General features: G+C 44.5%; 1 protein-coding gene across 6 annotated transcripts in view; it reads right to left on the reverse strand.

Annotated features, from left to right (window-relative positions):
* The window catches only part of Prox1 (prospero homeobox 1), a 51,795-nt gene that overhangs the window by 8,251 nt on the left and 16,708 nt on the right, over window positions 1-26,836 (reverse strand). For all 6 annotated transcript variants that reach the window (XM_051186616.1, XM_051186612.1, XM_051186611.1 and 3 more), the window contains 2 exons: window positions 22,649-22,754; window positions 16,470-16,664 (listed from right to left, as the gene is read on the reverse strand). In XM_051186616.1, coding sequence (XP_051042573.1) covers window positions 16,470-16,664; window positions 22,649-22,754 — 301 coding nt within the window. The remainder of the gene's footprint in view (window positions 1-16,469; window positions 16,665-22,648; window positions 22,755-26,836) is intronic.

Consider the following 26,836-nt stretch of genomic DNA (forward strand, 5'->3'; position numbering starts at 1 on the left):
TGCCTTGTCCCCCCCAACCCCCCTATGCCTTTTATTTTAAAACAAAGCTACAAAAGAACAATGTTCTGTTGAGCAAAATTCAGTAGCATTCTGTAAACATTAATTTAAGAAAATCAATAGACTCAGTGAGCTAAAGCCATATTACAAGATAAACTGGCCAGAGTGTCACTTTGTCAAATAGATTTTCCTTTTCCTAGGCTGGATAAAGACAGTTTCAAAATGAGGCAAACGTGTTGCAACCAAGGTTTGAAAAGTATGTGGCCTTGAAACTGCCTGTCTGTCCCTAGTACAAAGCTGGATAAACACACTTTCAAAATGATAAGATGGATTTGGTGTTCAAATTTTACACAGAGTAAATTTTCTCAGGTGAGGAAATGTTAAGAGGTAGGTGTGTGTGTGTGTGTGTGTGTGTGTGTGTGTGTGTGTGTGTGGTGGGCAGAGGGTGCCTTGGGAAGAGTTTCAGTTGATGTTTGACTTTTAAAAAGGAAAGGAAGAAAGAAATCTTTATTCATGCTGACCCCATGGGCAATAGGCCTTCTTGCCAAAATCCCAAAGCCAGACTCTGCAATGAGCTGGGGATCAGAGGGTTCAGCTGGTGGAAGCTGCTCCCAGCCTGCACTCATCAGGCAGTGTCATGTTAATGTGGGAAGGCTGTGGGGGTTGAGGGATCGGACCCTGGCCCCAGGAAGGGACAGGAGTGCCCATTTACCCCAGAGCCTCGGGCTTCTCTCTGCTAGATGCAAAGAAGTGCAAAAGTGATTAGAAAAGCTGGCCAAAGGGAAGCGTCCCTTTGTGAGTTCTCACCGCCATGATCTGCACTGGGCTTGTGGCTGCTTACTCCCAGGCAAGGCCGTGACCTGCTCCAATAGCACTCCTGCCTTTGTCAATGCCACAGCCTGCAGAGTCTACCAGAGGCCACTGTGGAAAGGAGCAGTCACAGGGAGACCAAGGAAGGTAGCTAGGATCTACCCCGCATGGGCAGTAAAACCCCATGGGAAAGAATCAGAGGATCTGGACCTGGCTGTTGAGGGTGAGGCTGTGACTGACACACACTCCATCTGCACATCTCCATACAACAGCATGGGCAACAACAGACGCATACCTGGGCATCTTCTTTGTTTCCTTATCTGAAGGGTAGTTGCCTTCTAAATTTTAAATATTTAGAATATTCGGAGCTCCACTATGAAACTTAGACAATCTTTAAGATGTTGATAACATACCTATCACAGTGTTCTAGAGGACGGCATCTTCACTAACTATGACTTCATGGTAATAGAAATTATGCCTTACCATCATTTCTTCCTGGTAATAATCCATACATACATTTTAAACTATGTACATATCCTGCTGTCTACTCCATGGACAGATAAGAAAATAAACTCATCTTTTCCATACTCTTGGAAAAGTTGGTGCTAGCCACATGAGAGCAGAATGAAAATGTGTTTAAAGGTTTTTCCACACTAATTTTGTGAGGCTGAAATTCAGTCCTTGAACATACTATAAATAGCCACCTTATTTGTTGCCCCATGGGAATCTTGAAGTGATACATTAGGAAGCCATATTTCTTGTAATTTGCTGGGGGCAGGGGTAAATTTTCCTTCCTTCTCAAATTCTTCATATATCTCAACAGAGTAAGTCGGAGTTAGAACTGACAAAATAAAACCAACAGCAAGAAAAGGCATCAGAAACTAAAATCAGGCATCTCCTTCCATCTCCCAAAGATGTGGCAGAGAATTCTGAGATCTGAGACAGCACTGTAAACACTCTGCCCAGACTGCCTGCCTGTTAGGCTGTGGTGGAAAAGGTTAGCCCGAGATGAAATCACCAGTCATGTGATTTCGTAGCTTCAGAAACTGGAGGGATCTCACTCAGCCTACTTCAAATTTTCACTAAGGAAAGTGGCCCCCAGCAGAGGACGGCACCCTTAACAAAAGGTGGCTCTCAGAAACATAAGCTTCCTTCTTACAACTGCTTAACAATATAGAAGCCATTTTAAGCACAGGGCTGTCAAAAAAGAGACTAACATGTCAAAAAGATACCCAGACATGTGGATACACAGTTAGACAACTCCTGTTCAAAGCCAGACTCGAGGTCTACCACATTTCTAGATACTGAATGTTCCTTCCTTATATATTAACCCCGTGGGCCCAACAGTTGCTCTTGGGGGGGAGAAGCCTGGCTTGACTCATCTGGGTTCACCCTACAATGTCTCACCATTCCTCAGATGTAGTTAAGGCTGCCCAATTGATGGGGACAGAGGTGATAAGCCATACAGAGAGGCTGAGGTGGATGGAAGTACACTGGCCCTGCCCTGCTTTGATTAGGAAATTAATTTCCTACGAGTAAAGGGTTCATTGTGCTAAGCAGAGCCACCCACAGGCTACACTATACACCTTACCCCTTGCTTTTACATTCAGAAGGGAAATTCAGCCCTGAAATCTGCCGACCTGTTGCACTGTAGTGCTAACAAACACATCAAGTCAGCCTATGATAGGTGCCCTGGTGTCAAGACAAGTTAAGAGTTCTTGTTCTTAAGGTTAACACTGTGACAATTACCAGCTGGGGTGGTTGAAGCAAATGCAGCCAAGCTTAGGGCCATTCCTGGATAGAAGATTATCCAAAATCAACACGGCCTAAATACTCCGATAGTGTGCAAAGGGAGGCTGGGGCACAGATAATCCACAGTGACTCCTGTTCTGCCGGACAATGCATTACGTGATGGTTTTCAGTAGCAGCTTTCCCTTAATAAGTAAGCCCTGCTTAGGCCGACGTTAACCCTGGTCTGCTTGTTCTGTGTTCCTGTGGATGGGACAGATGAGTGAAGTGCCTAGGAAGATGCTAGGTGGGGAAGGCAATGAGACAGCTCTTGCTCATGGTAAACCCAAAGAATGCATTGGCACGATGGAATCAGCAGAGACTGAGAGACTATCCATGGTGGGGTCTGCAGACAATGACTTCAAGATGCCCCAAATAATTTGGGTTTTTTGTGGGGAAGGACAGGTTAGGAGGCCTCCATTCGTCATTTATTTTGACTACAAGATCATTGGTCGGCCAGAGCATATTTGTTGTTTTTATATCTGAGGGTGATCTTTTGGAATTGAGCTTCCATCTCCACAGAGCTGACCAAACTCAGATCAAAGCTACCTGAAAAAAAAAAAAAAGCATCTCCCCTGAATACTGCACAGTTTTATTTTGTTTTTGTCTTAACATCATCACTGAACAGTACAGTTTAGGAAGCACTGTCACGGCCGCAAGATTATGATAGGAATTTAACATCATGTAGAGATGACTTAAAGTATACAAGGAAGGTATGTACAGGTTGCACTTAAATACTATGCCATTTTATATCAGGGAACTTCAACATCTGTGAAGAGGCTGAGCTCAGCAGACAACCAGCCCCACGTAGATACGAAGGGACCACCTGTACCTCAAAAGCCAAATATGAACTTATGATGACTCTAAAATCTCTCAAGAAATGACTTGGAGAAGCAGGGGGATAGTTTCTAGAATAAACCAGGAAGCACTTGGCGGGGCTGGGGAGCCTCTTCCCAGTACCTAAGGGGACTTGAGATAATGCTGGGTGACTTGCTGCAAGGCACATCCAGAGATCTACACACAGATCATCTCACAGATGTTCAAGTCACCGAAACAACAAATCTTTGAAATTGGTCCCTGAATTAAAGGAGATGCAGTGGCCTTTGGTCTTCCCCTACTCACTTTGGCATCTGCTCATATCTTGGCCTTTGCCTGTTTTCAGTGAATATATTACTTTGTATTAACAGTCATCTTCAATAACAGATTTCAGTAGAAAATGGCAAGCTAGCCTTAGAAAAACAGAAGTTGGAGACACTAGTCCTAAGAAATGTGAAGCGTGCAAATCCGTAAGGATTTGTTGCCTGACCACAGCACATACCACACAGAGGAGAATAAAGCTGGTCTTGAAGACGAATGGTCTTTCAAGGAGAAGACAGAGATGCTTTTAGATAATTACCCATCATGCCTTGCAGTAGAGGCAGAACCCCTCAAATAGTGCTAAATCTTCCTTGAAGGAAGGGAGGTATAGAATAGTGTGTTCAGGTATCAAGGTCTACAGCTCTTCCTAGTACACACAGATCCAACCACATGATAGAAATCCAATGAATCCCCCATTGCTTTCACCATCTCGTTATATGGATAGCCAGGTTAACCAAGTGAGCAGCAAAGGCAGCTGTGCCAAAGTTAGTCTCTCAATTGTTTATCAATTTGAAAAATTAGTCTCTATCATCCCAATAAGGGAATTTCCTCATCTCCGAGGGTACTGTTGAGATTTGGATCTGAGAAGGCAGCCTTGGGAGGAAAGGAAAATGAGCACCCTGGAGGCACTCACTGAGATAATTAAGCTGGGCAGAGTCACATGGGTAGAAGTGGCCCCACGTGGATGCCATCTGGATTCCCAGGGCCTCAGCACTCATAGCTCATGGCTGCGAAGCACAACCAGGGCTCTCGGGGCCTTTGAGAGAATGCAGGATGTCCTCTACTCTGGAGTCAGGGCATTGCAGCGTCAGAACAAAGCTGTGTCTACTCATGTCCCTTTTCAGGTGAGCAAAGTAGAGCCCAGGTGAGGTGAGAGTGGCCAGATCCTGAGTCTGCAGCCTGGCTCTCCTTCCTGAAGCCCCCTGCATAGCTTTTCTGCCCTTCTCTTGGAACAGAAGCTCTCAGAGTCCCTAGGAAGTCCCAGGATAGCAGGACCTTGTCCCATGACTGGGGCAAGATCGGAAGAACCACTTTCTACTGATTAGTGGACCCAATTATGATGAGATATGTTTGTTGGCTGTTAAGGGACAGAAGGAAGTAATGCAATAATTGGGCTATTGATAATGTGGCAATGATGAAGTTCCATATGTGTATATATGTCTGTGTGCAAGTGAGTGTAGATGCCAGAGGTCAATACTGGGTATCTTCTTCAATTGTTCTCCAACATGTCTTAGAAAGCTTGGACAGCTTCATTAATTCACATAATGAATTGTATTCCTCCTCAGCCTCCTTCCTCTCCCACTGCCCCCCCCCACCGAAGCAGGGAGCAGGGTCTTTAGCAGAACCTGGAACCCAGTTCAGCTAAAATGGAAAGGCCTCTGTCTACTCTGTCCCCCTCCCCCAGTTCTGCAACACATCACTACTCTTTAGTCTTATCTGCCTCCCCAGCTGTCCACTGTAGAAGGGGCTTCTGCAGGGCTCACTGGGTGCTGATAATTCCCTGAGGGTGCACTGAATTCTCACAGCCCTGAGTATGCACTATTGCATCTATCTCCGTTGACAGATGAGAAACGTGAGCACAGAGAGGGCAAGACTGTTGCCAACATCTTTAAGCTACCTCGCAGCAGAGCTGGGAACAGTAAAGCCCTGACTTGACTGGTTACAGAGTATATGTCTTGAACTTCTACTTTAACCCTGGTCCAGGACTGCTATGATAGGCATCCTTCCAGATAATTTTCCCAAGATTTCAAGGTGATACCTGTGTATAAAATAATGGCTGCTTGTAAATAAACTTATTATGTATTGCCAAATGTAGAGAAGCCAGTACTCTCTCACCACCTTGGTCATTGTTACAGATTCATGGCTATTTCCCTTAAAGTCAAATACCAGTTTTCATTTATAAACACTCTGAGGACACATGTGTAGCAGTATTGACCTGACCACTCTTCCTACCATGTCCTGTGCACACAACTCCATCTACCAGAACTTGCCAAGAATCTAGAATCTGATAACCCTTCTTAAAGCCTGATCATACAGTCAGTGGGATCACTGGAACCAATGAACTATTGAGGGGTTAAGAATGTAGAGTACATGCTTATCAAGCACAAGGCCCTGGGTTTGGTCCCCAGCATGAGAAAATAAATACAGGTATTGAAATATATCCCTTAAGAAATCCAACTTCTAAAGATAAATCAGTAAAGCAGATAACAGAGTGTCATTGGGTGTACCCAAGGGACAGTCTTTGAACTATAGCATGGCTACCCACACCTGGAATTCTGCCTTGTGGTTTAGTCACTGAAGCCATCCCTGGGAATAACACTACTAGGCAGAAACACATTGCACAGGGCAACTAAAATGATCAGGACAGCCCACTGGTTGTATGTGATTAGGCTTTTAAAAAGGATTATCGCTCCTTAATCTGTAGAGGTGAAGACTATGAGGGAACGATGCTCAGAGTCTATGAAATCAGAAAGGAAATAGAGAAAATGGCTGTGACCCTGTCCACAAATCCCCTCTGCAGCTTCAAGGGAGTCACTTTCAGAGTCAGCCAAACAGTAGATGATTTTCACAGCAGGTGTAAATTTACAGAATGATTATTTTGAGAAGCAATAATAATCTAAGAATGAGGTTAAGTTTTAAAAGGTTTTAACAAGCCTTTGGTGATAAAACCAAAATGCTCCAATCCCAGAAGGTACATTGGGAAAGTCCTTCAATGATAGGCACCAGGCTCTCCTGATGTGCTCCTGTCTAGGGCTGACATGGGGCTGGGTGGTCCAGATCTCTCCCATCTCCTCTCTCTTCACCTTGTCAACAGGACTATTCATGAATATTCGGAACAAGGCTCATGCATATTCTTGTGCCCAATTTTGGAATGTATTGGGATATACAAGGCAACAACTCACTCTTTGGAGGGAGTTCTCCCTAGTCTTTAACTGAAGTCTTTATCCTAAGATACTGAATTAGAATTCAGGGTAGCGGTTTGACCATGAGCAGCATAAAAATCTCACTCCTTTACCTATACCTTAAACTAAAACTAAATCTACATGACGCTGGTGCTAACACAGAGACATCTGCAAATTGCCACATTGTTTAGAGGCTAAGAAACGGTTAAATCTCAATGGAAAAGCTGACTGTCATACAAGAACACAGATCAATTAATTCAAATTTAAGGGGAAATTAAACATACCAATTATATAGTCGTCATCACAGCCCAAGATATTAAGCTCTGAAATGGAGTGTGGTTCCTGGAGGAGGAGCCAGCACACCTTCACAGATTCAGCACTACTAAGCATAGAACTTTCTAGAAGTAAGAGAATCAGCACCTTCCCCCAACAGCCAAGCCCTAATTACTTCAAGCATCTAATAATAGGTGATTGTTTGGGGGTTGGAGAGCTGGTTGCAGAAGGAGGGGCAGTGGATTCTGGTCAGGGTGGGCAAAGAGGCAGAGTCTGTGTATAGAAAGGGAACTTTAACAATGTAGCCAGCTTCCAGATAACTGGTAAAATGAAGCAATAATGGAAAGGGAGTGTACAGGGCTGAGAAGAGACAGGCTTCCTGTAATAACAGATATCTAACAACTCATGCTAACCTGGCCTGCCACCACAAATGGGAAGGAAGGGATCCCTGCCTATCTTTTCAAAATGCAAGTTTGAAAAACAACAAAAACAAAAACAAAACCCCATTAGTCCTGGCGGTGGGGAGTCATTCAAAGTCACCATTCACTTGGAGAGCTGAAAAAGCAACAGAGGCGGTTGGGCTGGGAGATGGGGTCAGGGGAAAAGTGTCACCTTGCTTCTCCTTGTGGACTGGGGTGATCTGGGCAAGAAAACTGGGCCATCTGGAGGTCAGAAGTCAGGAAAACGGGGAAGAACCAGGAAGATGAACACACGTTCATCAGCCACACAAAAGAACGGAGCAGAAAGGAGCCTGGATTTGGGCACTCGCGTCTGGCAAGGAGGCCGGCAGCAGGGCTAATGAAGCATTTGCAGTGCGGGATGAGTGCCAGCGCAACAAAGATGTGCTGGGGCTCTGCAGATGTGCCAGGGCCCCCAGAGCAAAATAATGACATAATCACCATCAGTGTCACAGACCAGACTGTACACAAGGTGACAGGGGAGGGAGGCCTGGAATACACACAGAGAGGTCTTTCCATGGCTGCAGTGACCGTGGCCCTGAGGGCTGGGACAGGGGGCTTCATGTCCCTGTCTCGAGTTCCCAGGTGGGGTGGGTGTCCATCTTTGCCTGGTTTCTCACCCAATTCCAGCTACCACTAATGAGGCAAGGGGAATCTGAACCACTTCAGAGGCTGAATACAGACAGGCAGAGGGAGATAGAACACTAGAGAATTGAGGGAGCGGACCTCTAATATCTGCAACTTCTCTTGTGTGTGACTCTGGGCACAACCCAAGGCGTAAGGGAAAGAAAAACATGCAAGAAATATTTGGGGGGGAATCTGTGGGGGAGGGGGGCAGGACACAAACTAACCACTACAACAAAAAAGGGATAAAACCTCAAACTGAGGGCAAAAGCAATGGCCAGGCATGGTATGGAAGGCCGGCCAGCTCTGTTCATTTTAAACAAGATCTCCCAGCAGGCCCTGTCACCTGCCCGGTGGCTCTTGCTCTCAGTAAGGTGGGTGTGTTAGTACAGCTGTCTGGCTTTTAAGTGACTTTTGTCAGTTTGAAAGTGAAAGTCTGTTTGAGAGGTTGAAAGAACAATAGCTCTGAGCCCGGAAGAAGAAGTCCAAGCATAAAGAACTCCTATACCAGTGTTCCTTTTCATAGCTCCTCATGAAATATTCAGAGGAAGAATTTAATTTTTTATGACCCCTTTTGGGTTTGACTGCATTAGTTGTGTCAATGCCCACATTCAGGTTCTCTTTAAATACCAAAAGGTCTGCTGCGAAAGTGTTTCCAAAGAGCCACAGGGACTGAGTCAACTGTGGTCATCCTGCAGGCCTGTCCATCCAAACAGAATCACTCTCAGGGACACAGATTTCTTTTCAATATGGCTCCTGTTGGCCTTGAAGCTGCCACACGTCTGCAATGCCGTTATTTTAAACCTTACTAATTTGCTAGTTCAACTCTTCGGAAGAACGGTTATATTTGTTTTTCTTGGCTTCACCCTAATTAATAGAAAAAAAACCGCCTAATGATCATCATGGAGAGTCCTGCTTTCTTCCCAATAGCTGCTTGCACCTTCCATCTTTACTCTGTATTTCAGCCAAAAGTGGGAGGGGCTGGGGAGCAGATTGTATTTGTTTTATGTCTTGTTACCAAACAGCCCTGGAGAATGACTTAAGGCAGTCTTGGAGGGTGAAACCGTATTTTAAAGCTAGAATAATCTACTTTCAAGAATTAAACTCCCATGCATCACTCGAAAAGGCTGTTTGTGAAATAATGTTGCCAACTCATATGGATGGACCAAAGAGAAATGAGCAGATGACGGTTAGACATTGTGCCCTGTGCCTGACAAGGAAGCAAGTTGTTAAAGCTAAATGCTACCCTGTGGGGGATGATGAGAAAATTGGATTTTAAGTTGTCATCCAGGTGAAAGGGGAGGGGCAAGTCCCAGCAAACTCTGGGTTTGCTATGTGAGTCTGTTTAATCCAGGCCACATACTCAGGCTGGCTTTCAATGTGGTGTTAGAACCTCTCCAGACATTCAATCCAGGATGGACTGAACACAATAGCTACATCTCACCAAAAGCTGCGGCTACCACCAGCAGCTCTCAGAAGGGAACTTGTGCTCTCTATCCTACTGATAACCCTTTGTGGGATGAAGAAAGAAGCCAGGCCAAGAGAACAGCACATCAGACAATAGCCACCCCTCCACACTGTCCTCAGACTTCGCTCGTCCAAGGACAATTAATTATGAAGGCTTTAGGGATGGGCCAGAGCAAGAGAAAGCCCACAACTGCCCCAGCACCCCAGCCACCACCTCTGTGCTCGCTAAACGCTTTGCCTATTGGGGTACAGCCGCCAGGGAGCCAACAGATCATGGGGAAGGGTGAGCAGGGGAAAAGCAAAAGATTTTTTGTGTGTGCGTCCGCCCTTGTATAATTCTATTCTCACTGTGAACTCATCCATACACAAAACACAAGGACAATTTTTTTTTTTAAAGAGAGAAAGAGCCACAGGGTAGGTTACAGTCAGAAATGGGCTCTCGGTGGCATGTTAAAAAAGATGGCCTTTTCACCAAATCATCTTACAGAGGCAAAACAGACAAACACAAAGAGTTGAGAGTTTTTCTCCTACATTAAATGGAGTAACTGATAAGGTCAGACACATGATACCTAAAGACACGGATCCACGAACTCTTGAAGTCAAAGGGCCTCTGTGCGCTGAGGCACAATCTTTCAAAGGAAGCAGATCACAGGGCTCCACTGAACCCCCTTTAAACTTTATGAAGCAGGAGGGGAAAAAGCTCTAAGTAGGGAGCTAGACAGAAGAGCCTTGAAGTATTTTCTGAAGGAAAGATGAGACCCTCCCTAGGCCGCCACAAAACATCTTTTTTTTTTTTCTAAAGGCTCCTCTGAACTTTGATATGTGCCAAGACACTGCTATAGAGAGCTGTATAATTACGTGCTATAGCCACTGTAGAAAATGCTTTGTTCACCCCAACAAAGGACAATGAGCAAAGTGGAGCGACATCACTCTCTATCTTTTTCTTTAAGAATATTGAGAAAGGTCACAGGATGCTATCACTAATAAAAGCTGTTGAGTAAGGGGGTTTTAAAGTTGCTCTCACTGTGCTGGGATGTAGCCCAATGACAAAAAGAGACATGGGGGTTAAAAAAATGCAATATTGCCAAACAGACCATAAATCAATGGGCCCCTTGCTTCATTATACTGATGAACACTTAGAATCTCAGAAACAGCAAAGAAACGGAGACTTGCACTGGATGATGGTGTGCCCTTCAGCCTCCCTCCAGCCTGCTGCCCACCATCTCCTCTCCTCTCTACCCTCCCCTCCCTCCCCTCCCCTCTCCTCTCCTCTCCTCTCCTCTCCTCTCCTGTCTTCTCCCATGTGATCATTCTGTGGATCTACCTTCCCAGTCAGCCATGTGTGTACGTGTATTTAGGGATCATTTACTCAGTCTCCTAAAAGATCAATTTGGCTTGTCACCAGTGAGACTGGCACAGGAAGGAATGGAAAGTGTTTCTCATCCTCCTAGCCACCCACTAAGAGTATGTTGTGTAGAGCTTGTTTAAATGGCTTGGTGGCTCTGGGGCCAAGAGATAGCAATAGCAGTAAAGAGTTTTCAGTCATGAGCCAGGTAGCCAAGCCATGGCTCATATTTAAGCATCTATTTGGAGCACAGGGAAGTGCTTCCAAAATCCACCTGTGTTCCTGTTTCTTTATAGGAAGGCTTCCAAACTTACTCATTCTGCATGGGCTGGCTGGAAGCAGGAACAGGTTGGGTAAGGTTAACTCCAATGTGTGCTGAGGGGTATGGTGGTGGTAGTGTCTCTGGGGGAAGACACACTTTCATTTTCAGTGTCCAAGAAGAAAAGGAGAAATTATATAAAGAACTCCATAGAAGTACCCCTCTTGCCTGTCACATGTCATTAGAGAAATGTCAAACCCACGGGCTCTGTGATGGATATACCCAGTGATATGCTATGCTTGTTGCTACCGTAGGAAGTGGCATTTACCAGCCCACTAATGAATGAATCAAGTTCCTGGTTCTATTTATTTCTAAGCCTTCCAGCCCCCAGCCTGAGCCCTTAGCAAGGGGCAAGGGAGATTAGTCAGTCTTATTGGGAACTTGGACTCTGCCCACAGGTTGAGTAGCCACTGAGGAGCCTGTGAGGGTACCTGCTTTCTACAACAGAATTACCTCACGGTACCCACTGAGAAAGTGGGCTCCATGTGCTCAAGCCTCCAGCTCTACCCTAATCCTGCCCTCTGAGTTGCACTCAGGAGGTGGCCCCCCAAGGCAACAAGGGCACACCTTGCCTCTCTGGACCCCATAAATAGTGAGGTTAGCCTCTGAGTTAAGCAGGTTAGGTATCAAGCTTGAATTCTTCACAAACTGGTAAACTAGCTTTGGAAACTGGCAGGGATCATTACCTTCCTTCTCCCACAGTTGAGGGGGGAACAAAAAAGCAATAAGATCTGACTTCATTGGCCCCTAAAGTCTGAAGTATGGGTATGATTTAAAAACTGGAAGGCAATGCCAAATCTCCTTTCTCTGCCCATAAAAAAAATTTCTTTTGGAAGCCCTTCAAAGTGAAGCTAGAACAAACCATGGAGATATAAACCATCACACCTGGAAAGATGGATTTCTCGTTGCCAGTCTCATTAAACAAGACAGGCAGGAGTGAAAGATGCTACACACCTTCTTCGGAGCACCTTTGTAAACTCGCGTTGGAAATGACTCCCTCCCTTTAGTAGAAACCAAAAGTGGTGTTGTTCCCCCCTTCAGTGTCTCCTTCCACATTCCCCTGGGTCCTTTCAAACTCTCAACACCCTGAGTTTGGAGGCTGTGCCAAGAGTCCTGGCTATTGTGAAAGCTGATACAAAAGGCAGAGTAAGCTCTCTGGTCACTTAGAAGGCCCTGATTATGCAGGCCAGGAAGACAGAGCCCTGCAAGCCACTCCCTCCTGCCCAGTGGCGTTCTTCCTCGGCTGCCTTACTTCCTGGTAGGCCAGGGATGGGCCACCTCAGTGACCTGCAGGGCCATCAGAGTCAGGGGCAGAAGGAGGCTGGTTCTAAGCAATGACAGAGGACACATTCTGGAGGGTAGCACCGAGAGCCTCCTCAGAGCCAGCAGCAGGAGAGAGAGAAGGAGGAAGAAAGTGTCCTAGTGCCTAAGGGGAAACTCAGAGACAGCCCCATCCCTGCTCCCTGTCCATTGTGTGGGTCCCACCTACTTGGACTAATCTAGAAACCATCAAAGCTTTGCTCTCATTGCTCTGTTTGTGTCCTTGTCACCATTAGTGTCCCCAGTAAGGAAGTTAAGGCCATGAATCCCCCAAAGGAACATTAGTAAATAGTCAACAGGTGGTAGCTATTTTATTCTTGTTATATACAACTGGTGAGAAAGTGGGGGGGGCATGTGCATATGTGCAGGTGGCAGGCTTGCTCTATCACTCTCCATCTTATTTTTAAGACAAGGTCTCTCACTGAACCTGGAGCTCATGGCCACTGAACTCCAGAGATCTGCCTAGAGTCCCCCACCCCCACCCCCAATTTGACATGGGATATGGGGATTAGAACTCAGGTCCTTGTGCTTGTCTGGCAAACATTTTACCAACTGATCCATTTTCCCAGCCTTAGGAGAAATTTTAAAATGTAATCCATAAGACTTGGATGGTTGAAGCAGCTAAGAGAGCGATAGTCCACTCCTTTGTACTGACTGGATCTTTGTACATCATAGAGATTTAATACCCATGTCCCTACTATGCTTCATCTCTGTTTAAAATTCTGCAGAGACAAAGACTATGCTTCCATTCTCCCTTCTAGCTTATACTGAGGCCACTGGGTTATTTTCGTTGATGTTAAGAGAAACTTCAATGCAAGAGTGAAGCTGTGTACACTATCATCCCAGGCATTCGGCAAGAGGTGCCGGGGCTACTTTTGGCTCACAGCCACAGCCCACGCTGGCAAAGCTGCAGAGATAAGAGCAGTGGCTTTTTAAGCATCTCACTTAAGCAGTGACCTCCATGCTCAAAGCACAGAAAAGGACAGACCCCTTATCTGAAACCCTATAAGTCAATGTGCCAGACTTAGAGGCTGTGTCAAACTATTTAGTGGTGTGAATGTGTGTGTGTGTGGGGGGGAGTATGTGGTGTGTGTATGTATTATGTGTGTGGTGTGTGTGTGTGCTATGTGTATGCTATGTGTGGTATGTGGTGTGTGCCTGTGTGTGTAGTATGTGGGGTGTGTGTGTGTGTGTGTGTGTGTGTGTGTGTTCACATGAGTTTGTATGCAGAGCAGACAAGACAGGGTCCATGAGTCTTGCTTGATTCTTGGAAAGAGCCCATGTTTTGTTTCTTGTCTTGTTTCATTTTGTCTTTTTTTTGGGGGGGGGTTGTTTATAAGTAAAGGAAGAACCAGCTTCAGAATAGTCAAGTAACTTGCCCAAAGTCACATGAGAAGTGACAAGATTCCTGCCTAGGCCCCACTCTCCTCGCAGTGGAGCATTCTTAAAATAGACTGCAGATAAAGGAGAGGTGGCCTGGCTGGAAGTGGATATGATTCTCACACACGCGCGCGCGCGCACACACACACACACACACACACACACACACACACAGAGAGAGAGAGAGAGAGAGAGAGAGAGCTATCAGATGGTAATCATATGAAGGGAAGGAGGCTTGCTGGGTACCTCTTGATACCAGTGTCCCCTGTTTGCGTCATTCTGTTCCTTGTGCTGGGAATAGAGGATTACATTTCAGCAGGTAGGTTTAAGTGTCCTGAACATCCCAGTGTGCATTTGGAGAACCTGTCTCCTCTGCCATGAGATCAGAAATTGTCTCCTGAACACTGGGTAGTATTTTTATGAAGACCGAGGCACTTGACTATAATGTGATTTATTCACCAGTGTACAGCAGGAGCACTTGGTATAGAGTCATGGAAGAGAAGAAAAAAGAAACTAAATTCTTACACAAGATTTCTTCAAATATCTAGCCACTGTTGTGACTCCAGCTTTGGAAGGCAGCGCTTTAAAATTTTATCTATTTATTTGTTTGTTTGTTTGTTTGTTTGTTTTTCAAGATAGGCTTTCTCTGGGTAACAGCTCTGGCTGTCCTGGAACTTGTTTGAGACCAGGCTGGCCTCAAACTCACAGAGATCCTCCTGCCTCTGCCTCCCGAGTGCTGGGATTACAAGCATGCACCACCACTGCCCAGGCTAGAAGGCAACATTTGCTTGTATTCTGTCCACACAATGAACCAGTGCAATGACGATGCAGGCTTTGAAAACATAGGTTCTATGGTAGGGAGTCAGATGGCTCCGTGGGTAAGGTCACTTAGTGCCACACCTGATGACCTGAGTTGGAGGTCTTCAAGTCACATGATTGAAAGGAGAAGAAAGGGCTCCCATAAGTTACCCTCTGACCTCCCCACACTCTCCACATCTCTCACACACACAATGAACAAATAAAAAGATAGTGGGTCTGAATTCCAAGAATTCCTGTTTTCAATGCATTCAGAGGAAGAAAAACTTAATTTACAACGTGTATGGCCAGCAGCGTTCTGGTCTTGGGCAACAGAGATGCAATTGGTAGCTTGCCGGACAATCATTCAAACTTTAAAGGAAAAACATGGACTTCCCCCTGTGAAGCTTGCATGCCCCTTTCTTTACAAGCCCATAACTGATCTGCATTGCCCAGCGTAACAGTGAGCAGAGCTGTGAGACTATTACCAGTTAGCAGACCAGGTCTCTACAGACAGAGCCAGGCCATGACATACAGATGTTTCTGGGCATCCCTGGGTACTTATCTATAGGAAGAAAACATGCAAAGCCCCTCAAATTCCTGCCTTCACAGTGGCACAGCATCTAACTGAGAAGATCTGAGGAATGATCAACTTTGTCAAGTCACGGCTGCTCTGGTCTACCCTCTCCTCAGGGTTGTCTACAGAAGTCTCACCATACCCCCACTTCCAGCTCTTGTTGCCCAGGCCAGCAGGGCTCAGCACATGCCTTTGTGAGCATTGGGAGCTTGCTTTTGTGGTCTCAGTGCAGCCATCATAAATGAAAACTGTTTGCCGAGGCTCCACATCAGCCCATAAAGAAACACCTCACCAGCAGCTACACATCTCTCACTGTTGAACAGATATGGGTTCCTGGGAATTGTCTGTATCGCTTTGCATGCTTCTAGTATGTACCCATATGTAAGAGGAACACACAAGCTACTCATCACCACCCCCATCCCTACAAACACACATAAAAGTAAGGCTGGTGAGATATCTCATCATTTCAAAACTCTTGACATAATGCCTAAAGACTCCAGTTCAATTCCTGGGATCCCTGTGATTGAGGGAGAGAACCAACTCCCACAAATTGTCCTCTGATCTTGATGTCCGCTCTATTGCTCAAGCATACCCTACCCCATACACACACCCAAGGCCACACATATGTGGGCATACACTAAACAAATACATAAAAATACAACTAAAAATTTTTAAGCAAAAAATGATGTGACTGGATCTCTTTTGAAGTATGCTTAGTAAATTCCCATCCCACATCCTCCAATAAAGGAAATGGGTGAAGATGGAAATCACGGAGTCACTCCCCCACCATTTCTAGACTTCTTATTTAACTTTTGTTTTATGTGCATGAAGGTAACAGAACCGGAGTCACAGACAGCTGTGAGCCGCCATGTGGGTGCTGGGAATTAAACCCAGGTCCTCTGAGAGAACAGCCAGTGCTCTTGACTGCTAAGGCATCTCTCCAGCCCCCATTTCTAGACTTCTTAAGTAGCATCCTTTGCAGTTACCATGGCACACAGTATGTACAGCTCAGCCTACACCCTAGAACATAAATGGAATCATCTTATATTTGCACTTTATTCAGACTTTTTAGTTCCCTTTCCCATGGTCAACTAGGTCTTCCATGTAAGCTGAGATAGGGGATGGGAATGAAATGGCTGTGGGTGGGTCATGCTATTCTCCTAGTTGCCTGGCAAGTTACCAGTTACGCTTAAGTAAGAAACCATAGCAATAATAGAAGAACATGAAAATAAATAATGAAAAAGGAGATGGCCAAAGCCTGAAGACTGGCTCCTACCTCAAAGTCATTTGCTTTGTTGTAGTGCATGTTGAGTGCTCGGTACAGCTCACAGTCTCTGGTGATGGACAGCTCTTCTGTGCTGGTGACCCCATCATTGATGGCCTGACGAGCATACTTCTCCATTTGAATATAGTAAAACTCACGGAAATTGCTGAACCACTTGATGAGCTGGGAGGTAATGCATCTGTTGAACTGTTAAATTTAAAGGTTGAGAAAGGTGAGCACGCCACCACTCTTTTGTTAGTTGGCTTTGCTTACTTAAGTAGCATAAACATTTTAAAGTTTCACTTCCACTCTACCTGGAAAGGGAGGTGGTTAAGTTCCAACACAATGGCAGCTGCAAGAGGAAGGCACATTCTCACAGAGTATTAGAAGGCATACCAGATGACAGAAACCACACCACTGCCCTCTACACCTCAAGTGGGCAACCCTTATTCTAAGTCAGGTTTTCCGTAGACCAGTGATCTTTTATTTAAATAAAAACCCACTGTTGTACTTTCAGTGGAGCCCATGTATGTGTCTACTGTTGGGAAAAGGACTGGGGCCACAGTCCTTGGTAGAGTCCTTACCTCTGACTTCAGTGATGGATGTGGTGTGTGTGAGAGAGACCCACAGGGGAGGGTGGAGAGAATGGGTATGCGCATGGGTGTATGTGAATGCGTGCGTGTGTGTGTGTGTGTGTGTGTGTGTGTGTGTGTGTGTGTGCATGAGAGAGAGAGAGAATGGGTGTATATGAGTATATATGAATGTGAGAGTATGTGAGTGAGTATGAGTGTATGTGTGTAGGGGAGTGCATGAGTATATATCGAACACAGGGCCCCATGCATGCGAGACAAATGTCCTACCACTATACTATATTCTTTGTCATGTGTATTCATTTTAATAAGAATTTCTGTCACTCCATGATAATCTTACTCAATGAGGGAAACCTGCTTTTCTGTAAAATGGCAAGACTGGGTTTTGCATAGGTTTTGGTGCTGGGTGACCCCATGCCCATCTCTCTGTACTCCATTCATTTTAGTGTTTGCCCACAGTATTTATTTCCACTGTGGTCTAGGGAGACCCTGGTACTTGTTCCTATGCTCTCCGAAGCCAGCACTAGAAGGCCCATGGCCCCTTCCCTTGATAGCCATGCTGTCTAGGAGGCCTGGTTAAGACACAGTTCACAGATGGCAGAGACAGGACCTTTATGACTTTTTTTTAATGCCACATTACTGTAGCATGATTGGGCTTTAAAAGTCTGTTTACCCAGGTTTCCCAACAACCTTTGAAATGAAGACGTCTTCCTGGACAGGCAAATGGTCCCATCCTTATCAACTGCTTTCCTCGTGAAAAGGACAGGTGTGTCCAAACTTGCCAAGTTAAAAGCAATAAATTCATCGCTTTCTATCAGGCAGGCTGACAGACACCTCTGCCTTTTGTCACCAGGGCCCCCCCAGAAAAGGGTGTACATCCATCAAAAATCAGCAAGGAACACTTATCAAATCCTGGCCCTGAGACTATCCAGGCTGCAACAAGATGGCAGCTAAAGTGTGTATGGGGCTGTAATTACTATGGAAAGTTGTTTCTCTACTAGCAAAGATAATAAGTGAATGAAAATTTATGACAGAGAATGGAAGTCACAAGGAAACAGAAGCAGGGGACTGGTGTTCCTCCCAGAAGGCCATCTTGCATTCTAATTGCCGTGGAGTTGCAAGGGCCCTCACAGATAATTGACCAGAAAATGATTAAGTCATCAGCAAACGGCTTCTGCTTGCAAGAGTTCAAACATGTACTTAACCTGTCCAAGAATTATATTTTCACTCTGTGCGTCTGCTCTGTCTCCATTCAGCCTCTCGGGGAACCCGATTAGAAAGACAACTGAAGGACCCCCGTTATCTGATCTTCTGGTGGCCGATTTCAATAGAACTTAAACCCATTACGATTTGCTGAACTTGGACTTCTTTCCATTTTATCTGAGCAGTAAAATACACTGTCCAAATTTCCAGACACTGAGATAAGGCCTACAGGCCCCCGTGACGGCTAACTGTTCCTTTTTAATTCTTTTAGAACAAGAAACAAAACATTACAAAATGATAGCAGGCTGTGCACTGGGGAATGAAAATTGCTTTGACATGGAGATTAGGCTTCTGTATTGTTACAAGACATTGTCTCATATGGACAAGAGTACTGTAGGGGGAAAAAAATAGAGGGGCATTTTTTTTTCTAGAATGGTCATGAATGACCCTAACGGAGGGGGACAAAAAAGTAAGTGCGCTTGCCATTATGTACGGATGGGACATAAAGGGAGATTTAAAGTGTATTGTTGGAGGCTGGAAATACCAGAGAGAGAGAGAGAATGGGCAGAAACAACAGACTCCAAACACGAGATAGGCAAAATGAGCAGCGCCCATGGCTCCAAGAGCGGGGCTTTCCCCTCCACCCAAGGGGAGATGAAATGCGCTCTGGTTTTTCGTCCCTGGCTAAGAGCAAGGGGCTTGCTCTCCAGGTCTTTGAGTGGAAGGAGGAAGAGAATTCAATTTTAAAAGAGTTAATTCTGTGCACTCTGTGGAGCGCTTTACGAGCAAAGGACCAATTGTTCTATAAAGGCAAGCTCTGTAGTGTGCTAATGTGTTACTGCAAAAACTAATCGCTTCAATAAAGAGGTTGTGTTTCCAGAGTGTGCGAGATTCTGTGACTTTGATTAATACTTCCCACGGGACATCTCAGCCTCAATATGGGCTGGAGAAACTTCCTAAATATTCAATGAGCATGGTCAAAAGATGTATAAAACAAATCAACCTGACACCTTAATCCGGCTAGGCAGCAGTTGACTCAAGGGGTGGAGGGAACGAGATACATCATTTAACACTGCAGGCTTGAAAGGCTGTGAACGCCTGCTCCTCAAAGCTGAAGCGACACCAAATCTGTTGTACTTAGTGGTTCAGGAGTTATTGGTGTGTATGTTAAAATCACCCAGTGGTGAATGGGAAGCCAGGGAGGCCCTTCCATCCTGGCATCTCTTGCACATTCATGAACGGGCCTGAAAACTGGATGGGGAGACCACTAAGGGAGGGTAGGGGAGTGGAGCTGGATTCTCTGAGGGAAACACAGAACTTTAGATTCTCCTTGGAGCAGTTAAACTAAGGTGGCCCAGGATTCATCTCCCACACAACATCTCTGAGTGTCTGTGGTTCCCTTCTAACGCTTCTCCTGGGTGACTGAGCGCATCTACTGCCTTCCACAGTGGAAGTGCCACTTGGGGATGGTCAGCAATGGTCCAGGCCTGAAGGGAGTCATGCATGCACCTAACTCAGCCACATCTCCCCTTCAGCAGCATCCATCCAACACCCAATCTCCAGCTATGTCTACGGCAGGCATCTAGGTAACACCTCACTGGAGAAGAGAAATTAAGTATTTCCTGCTTCTGGTTGTTTTTTTAAATTGCAAAACTAATGCACAGTCACTATTAGAAGTGCAAATGACTCAACAATTTGAAAAAGTATATTCTGTTAGGGGTTAGGACTTTTTTTTTTTTTTTTTTAATGAATGTGCCAAACCAAGATGTATAATCAAGTGACATTTCTGATTAAATTCTAGGGCCCCTTTCCAAATTTCTAGGGCTTTCTCAATTCTGACGTGGTTTCTTGAATCTTAACTGCAATAAAAAAGCACTATGTATCCATACATAGCATAATATCTAGTCATTTTAGCCTTAAAAAGGAACAGGTATGATTGTATGTAGACATATGTGGGACAGCATAATGGGAAGATGTTTGTATACAAGCAGAGAATCAACAGACTCGGGGTCACCCTAACATTAGGGAAGACTCAGGCTACTCTTCATTGCCCTCTCATGTAAATTGGCCCCTGCACACATCATCCAAGCATCACTTTCACAAGCTCAAGGAATACAAATTCATTTATTACTAGCCAAATTGAAAGATGTAATTAAGAGAGGTAAAAATGTATAATTCATTCCAAAAATGAAAGAGAAACGACCTTCTGTGGCTTTCTGCCGTGGGTCACACATGCTACTGTTTCTTTCCATTACAGAGGGTAATTATCATTCAGCTAAACTCACACATACTGTAGCTACTATCTCTCCTAGTATAGCTAAAGTATGGACAGGATCTATAACTGAGTATTAGTGCTTTTAAAGATAAAACATTTACCTAGGTATTTTATTGTGACTTTGACAGATGAAGTCTGTGCAGCTGTATTCTGAGGAACCAGAAATTTTTTTTTCTCAGATCCATCTTAGTACCTCAGCATTCATGAAAATATACAGAACCTGGGACATTTTTAACATCCGTATCTACTCTTGAGTAGTGCTGCTTGGCTCAAAATGGCTTAGGTTTCCCACCCTGCCCTCTACCTCCCACCCCCACTCCCACCCCAGGGAGGCACATTTCCCTGCTGAGTGACCCCTGTGTTTAAAAAGTTCTTTGGCCTGTCTCTGGATAGAAGGTTCTAACTAACAATATACGGGGGAGGGGGGGAGATGCCATAACATTATGAAAATGCTAGAGATCACTGCAGTAGGAGGAGTGAATCCGGAGGTGATAAGACACACTCTCTTGTGCACACTCTCTTGTCTCCTTCTGAGAACCGAAGACAGGTTGGCCAGGTCCTAGAAGGCGTTCAGGCATATCCAGCTGACAGTCATGACAGTCAAGGATAGGTATGAATGGGGTTGAATTTGCTAAAAACATTATGAAAATTATTTCTTGTGATGTGGTGTGTGTGTGTGTGTGTGTGTGTGTGTGTGTGTGTGTGTGTGTATTACTACTGCTAAACTAAAACTCAGTTTGGAGAATGGCAATGTCCTGTCCCAGTGTCAAAGGTTGAGCATGCCTGCAAGTGAGAGGAAAACTGGCCAGTCCTCAACCATTTGCTCCAACCAGTCGGTCTATGGTAGAGTGCCACCCACCAAATCCAAGTCCTTTCCCTGACCTCTCTGGCACCAGTCTTTTGTGTGCCTATAGCTTCAGCCTCAGGCTACTTTCCCTGCTCTGCCCAGAGGGAAAGAACACACCTCCCACTTCAGCAACACAGCAAGAGAGAAAAAGCTGAAGTTAATTCACAGTTCAGAAACAAACAAAAAGGAAAACAGAACTCCTCCTATAAGGTCAAATGAAACATTAGCAGCAGAAACCAACATAAATTGGCCTGCAAAAAACACAGCCATAGGCTTGATTTGGACACAAGATTCAGGCAAGCTGTAAGTGAGGGAAGGGTAGAAGAACAGGTATATCTTCATGGTGAGAATCTTGGTTGAAGATATCAGAACTTGTACACACTGAGGTAGGCAGGGAAAGGGTGTGTATGGGGATACCACCCAACCCTTCAATTCCCCTAAACTAGTCTCAGCGAATGTAATGTTTATCAAATTCCTTGGATAATGAGAATGTCATTATAATCACCAAAACCCAGTCTGGGTTTTTAAAAAAAGTTACAGGTGATTAACACAACTTCAAGTTGATGCAAATGATTACTTCAAGCCCACATACAACACACACACACACACACACACACACACACACACACACACACACACGAGGGGGAGAAAGAGAGAGGGAGAGAGGACCAGGAGGTTTCAGTATTCTGTAGAATGAGGGGGGCTGCAGCTGTAGGCCGACAGCTTTCATATCCTCATTTGAATAATGTGTCCTGAATCTGTCACTTTATCCATTCCCCTTATGCTCAGTGTACTCTGCATCAACAACAAATTAAGTTGTAAATAAGAGACAATCATCACTTTTGTTTCCAAGCAGCTACTGCATAGAGAATTCCAGTGTTCATTCCTTTCGGCAGGAGGAGAGGAGGTGCTAAGAGTTAGCTTTCAGAGGCACAAATACAGAGAAACCAACAAAAACAGAAACAGTTTACTGTTACAGAAGGAGGGTGGATTTTTTTTCCTGGGACATCCGGGCATTACCAGTGGAGATTTCATTCATGTAAAGAGAGAGGCAAAGTCTCCTGGATAGCAAGGGTAATGTGTGTGACTTGGGGAACAACTTTAGTCTTAATAGACTTAATAGGTATCTTTTCTTTCACAACTTCAGACTAAAGGACAAGTACAGCCAACTTGTAGTCATAAGTGGACCCCACAGTCTCCTCCATTAACTCCCAAGGGTCCAGATCACTGCTGCACCCACAGACAATAAATAATGGGTAATGAAAACGGTTCCTACCTTTACATCAGAGAAGTAGGTCTTCAGCATGTTGGAGCTGGGGTAACGGGTGTAAAAGAACATGAGCTTTGCTTTTTTCAAGTGATTGGGTGATAACCCTTCCTGCATGTAGGATGCAATCGGTTAAGGCACAAATAAGGTTAAACAAAAGGGGATATCTCTCCTGTCCCCCACACACAGAGTATTTAGAGTTCCCCACCCCCAAATCTAGCCTGGGAAAGCTGTGTGGTCATCCATCTGGTTTATGGAACCCATCACTAACTGGACACCTTGCATGCAGAATGCTTGCTGGCTGTCTTGGATTGCCAAAGGGAATGGCTAGGATGCACAATTCAGTTGCAGATTCTTGGCTACTTTCTGATGAGGATGGCCAAGCCCTCCTCCTGCATTTGAAGACCAGTATGCTATCCATACAGTTCACTTGTTGCTAAGGAGACCTACCAGCCTATCACCACTGCAGGAGTCTTACCTAGGAGCTGCATTCCTTCTCTGAAGTTACCATTCTGTTTGCTCTTTTCTGTACACTCTGCAGTTTGCCTCAGATCATCACACTGACCTAGGTAAAGTTATACATCAAGTTATTTCGAACACGATTATGCAAGCTCTGTGTTCTCCCTTGCAGCAATATCACAGTGAGGCTTCAAGACTCAATCTCTTCCTATCTTATTTCAATCGTCTTTGAACTGTTTCTTTTAAAATAACAGTGCAAACTTGGGAGGGTTAGTCTGGCACGAGAGAACAAGGAGTGGGATGTTGCTTTTGTTAAGGCAATGGTTCAAAACCAAACACAATTTGCTCGTCCTGAATTTATAGTTAACTCCTTTGAGAATGACACAGTAGTTGGGGGCTAACAAATCAATACATGTGGGTTAGCAGATCAATGAAGTAGCCACTTACCCCAAATAAGAAGGCCTATTTATCTGGAAACATCATCACCTCTTAGATCTGTAAACAGTGGCAACGAAAACAGTTCCCAGGAGAAGGGGAGGCTAACCATAACAATCCAGGCTGCCTGATTCTCTCTCAGATTCTTGGCACTCCTCAGCAGGCTCCGAGCTGGGATGGCTCTGGTCACATCTGTGCCGCAGCCTGGCCCTGCCATTTCCTCAGCAAATTAATGGCTTTATAATTTATCAGAGATGAAGATGCACGTGGAGAAAATCAATGTGATCCCCCACAAGGTCAATTAAGGGTCCTTCCTAGAAGCTTCTCTAAGGACTTCCTCTTAAAGGAGAGTGGGAAAAAATAAAGGTGGAAAACAGAAAAGAAGGTGTGTCTGTGTGTGTGTGTGTGTGTGTGTGTGTGTGTGTGTGATGTGTATCCCACACTGGGTTAGCTACCCATTAAAAATTTCATATATTAGGAAGAAAGGTCAGATAAGCGTAGACATTTGGGAAAGAGAACAGGTTCCCAGTGACCTCCATTAGGAATGGCACTGTGAATCCTAAGAATAGTGGGGAAGCAGGAAGGACCTGGAGATGCATAATCAAATTAATATTGATAAGCTCTGGACTACTCGTGACCAAACACGATGCTGTGAATGTGTTCCGAGGACATTCTCCTTTATATCTTATGCAGTTAATCGGGGGATAAGATCATCATTGTTTTTAAATGGAAAAGCTAGCCAGCATGTGTGTGTGTGTGTGTGTGTGTGTGTGTGTGTGTGTGTGTGTTTAACTGAGAATAAACACTGAAGAAAGAAATTTTGATTTTTTTTCCTATGTGCAAGCCAAAGCAGCTTAACTGGACTTGTGTTTTTGTTTAAGGTCCTTAATGATTACAAAGACGATAATTTATGACTGACATACTTGTTGTGCCAAGGAAAAGCTGAAAGGCCCTCTAGTAACCTCCATTAGACTGATGGAGACAACTAAAGGAGCCGGGCACTTCAGGACCATCTGCCCAAATGGATAAGTGAAATCATGGTTTCGAGCTGTCTCCCGGCTCAGGGTAAGAGTTTCAAGCCAGCTCAAACTTGGATGAATATATGCAATCTGGGTTCTAATCTTTTCTTTCAGAGGGCCTTGCCTATGATTCTAAGTCCCAAATCTTGTAGATTTGGTCTCATACAAAAGACAAACTGTTTGGTCATATGTCTAAGATAGGCACAGGGCTACCCAAATACCCTGGGGCTTTCCATGCCTCTAAATTTTCTTAACATATTTTATCTTTTTGTAGTTTAAAAAAAAATCCATTCTTTTTTTAAACCAAAATTCAGAGGCTTTTATTTAATAGAAAATTATTCTGATGCTGATTGCTCAGGTTTTTGCTTCAAGATGTTTCCGGGTGGTAATACCTGGCACCATCTGCCCAAAGAGAACACAGAACCTGTCTCTGTCCCTCTTGATCCTTGTGTAATTAAGATAAAATTCTCATAAAATATATGTTTCTAATAAACTATTAAAAATAGCTAATGAAACATTTAAAAGCCAGCAGTTAGATAATTCCTTTTTTTTTTTTTCCTCCTCAAAATCAATCTGAACTGACCAATTGGTTAATTTCCCTTTTAAGTGCTTGTGCTGAAAGCAACTGCTCTTCCAAGAAGGCACTAGCTGTTTCCTGGATACTTACACACGCACAATGACTCACGATGGAATAGATTCAGTAAACATACAGCTGTACTGAGCACGAGCTAAGCTCCATTCAAGGCCAGGAAAGAAAATGAGCACAAATAAATATTAAGGAGGTGAAGGGGTGGGGGAGGGGAGGGGGTGCAAACAAGCGCTGTCCAGACAGCTCATGAGGCTTGCCTCAATTCTCTGAGCCTTAGCTTTGTGAAGACAGATGACATCCAATTCTATGTGTAATGCAAAATAGACAATAACTGGAGAAACTTGAGACGGCTGCCAGGTGTAAAAAAAAGAAAGAAAAAGGAAAAAAAAGATGATAAATCCATAAATTAATGAAAGACATCTGCTTGGCACATAAAAGATCAGGGAAGGAGCTCGGGTACAGCTGGACCCAAGAGTGCAAACGACCTGAGTCTCAATGTGTTTGTTTACCAAGCACAATATAACCTTACCTAAACAGCAGCCGCCACAGGAGGAACAGCTCAGGCAGCAAAAAGGCAAACGTAGGAAGAATAGGCTCTGAAGGCTACAGGAAGAAAGAAAATTCCCCTAGCTGAACTCTGGGTTTCAAGATGCATTTCCACATAGGGAAGAGGGTTAGCCCATTTCCTAAACACTTTAAAAGAATTTTCCTTCTCTGATTTGCTCTGAGGATTTCCCAAGAAAATTCAATGGATGGAAAAGAGATAAGCTTTCATTTGTCAACAGCAATAGAGCAGGCTGTCACTCTACCAGAAGTCTGATACCATCAGGGAACTTAGGGTTTTGTTTCTTTGTTTGTTTGTTTGTTTGTTTTAGTGACTTTTTTTTCCTTCTGGAGATAGGTTCCTATAGCCATTTAGGATTTCATCTATGTGTTAAATTCCAAGGCCCTCCAAGGCTTCTAAAAATACCATAGAGTACACTTTACACATATATTCCCAGCATAAGTGCTGCTGAGGCAGGAGGATTGCTATGATCTCAAGGCCAGCCTAGGCCACATAGTGAGAGTTCTTCTCAACAAACAAGCAACCATCGTTTTAAACTGATGTTGGACTTCAACTCATGCCTTGAAACAGCTTTCCCTTCTCAACCCCAAATATTCCTGTGACATTCTTTGCAAATGTCAAGCCCAGAGAGCAGGCTGTGGACCACCAGCTGCGTGTCTCTTAATGGTTCCTCTGACAACCTTGTGCTTGAGCTGGGTGGATGCAAATGTGGAGGGTGAACACAAGGCTGTTTTTCTTGAGATGCAAAGAAGATGAGAGACAAGGAACATCACAAAGAAAGACAATTGGCTAGTGATTCTTTGGGAATTTGAATAAAACTTAATATTTGATTAAATGGATTCATTTGCAAAGATACTGAACGCACTGTTTTATACCCAAGACACAAGCTCTTTGGCCAGGTGCACTGAACTTCCATTTAATGTGAACAAGATTGTGACTTTCTTCCCTTCCTTCCTTCCTTCCTTCCTTCCTTCCTTCCTTCCTTCCTTCCTTCCTTTTAGAGAGACAACAAGGCTTCAAGCCCGGTCTTTCAAACATATATAACAATTGTGCTCACCAGAGCCTGGAGCCAATTGAGAAACTGGTGTTCAGCATTGTCCCTTATTATGGCTGCTTCGTTGAGAAACAGG

This window comes from Phodopus roborovskii, unplaced genomic scaffold (assembly GCF_943737965.1).
Source record: "Phodopus roborovskii unplaced genomic scaffold, PHOROB, whole genome shotgun sequence".
NCBI lineage: Eukaryota > Metazoa > Chordata > Mammalia > Rodentia > Cricetidae > Phodopus > Phodopus roborovskii.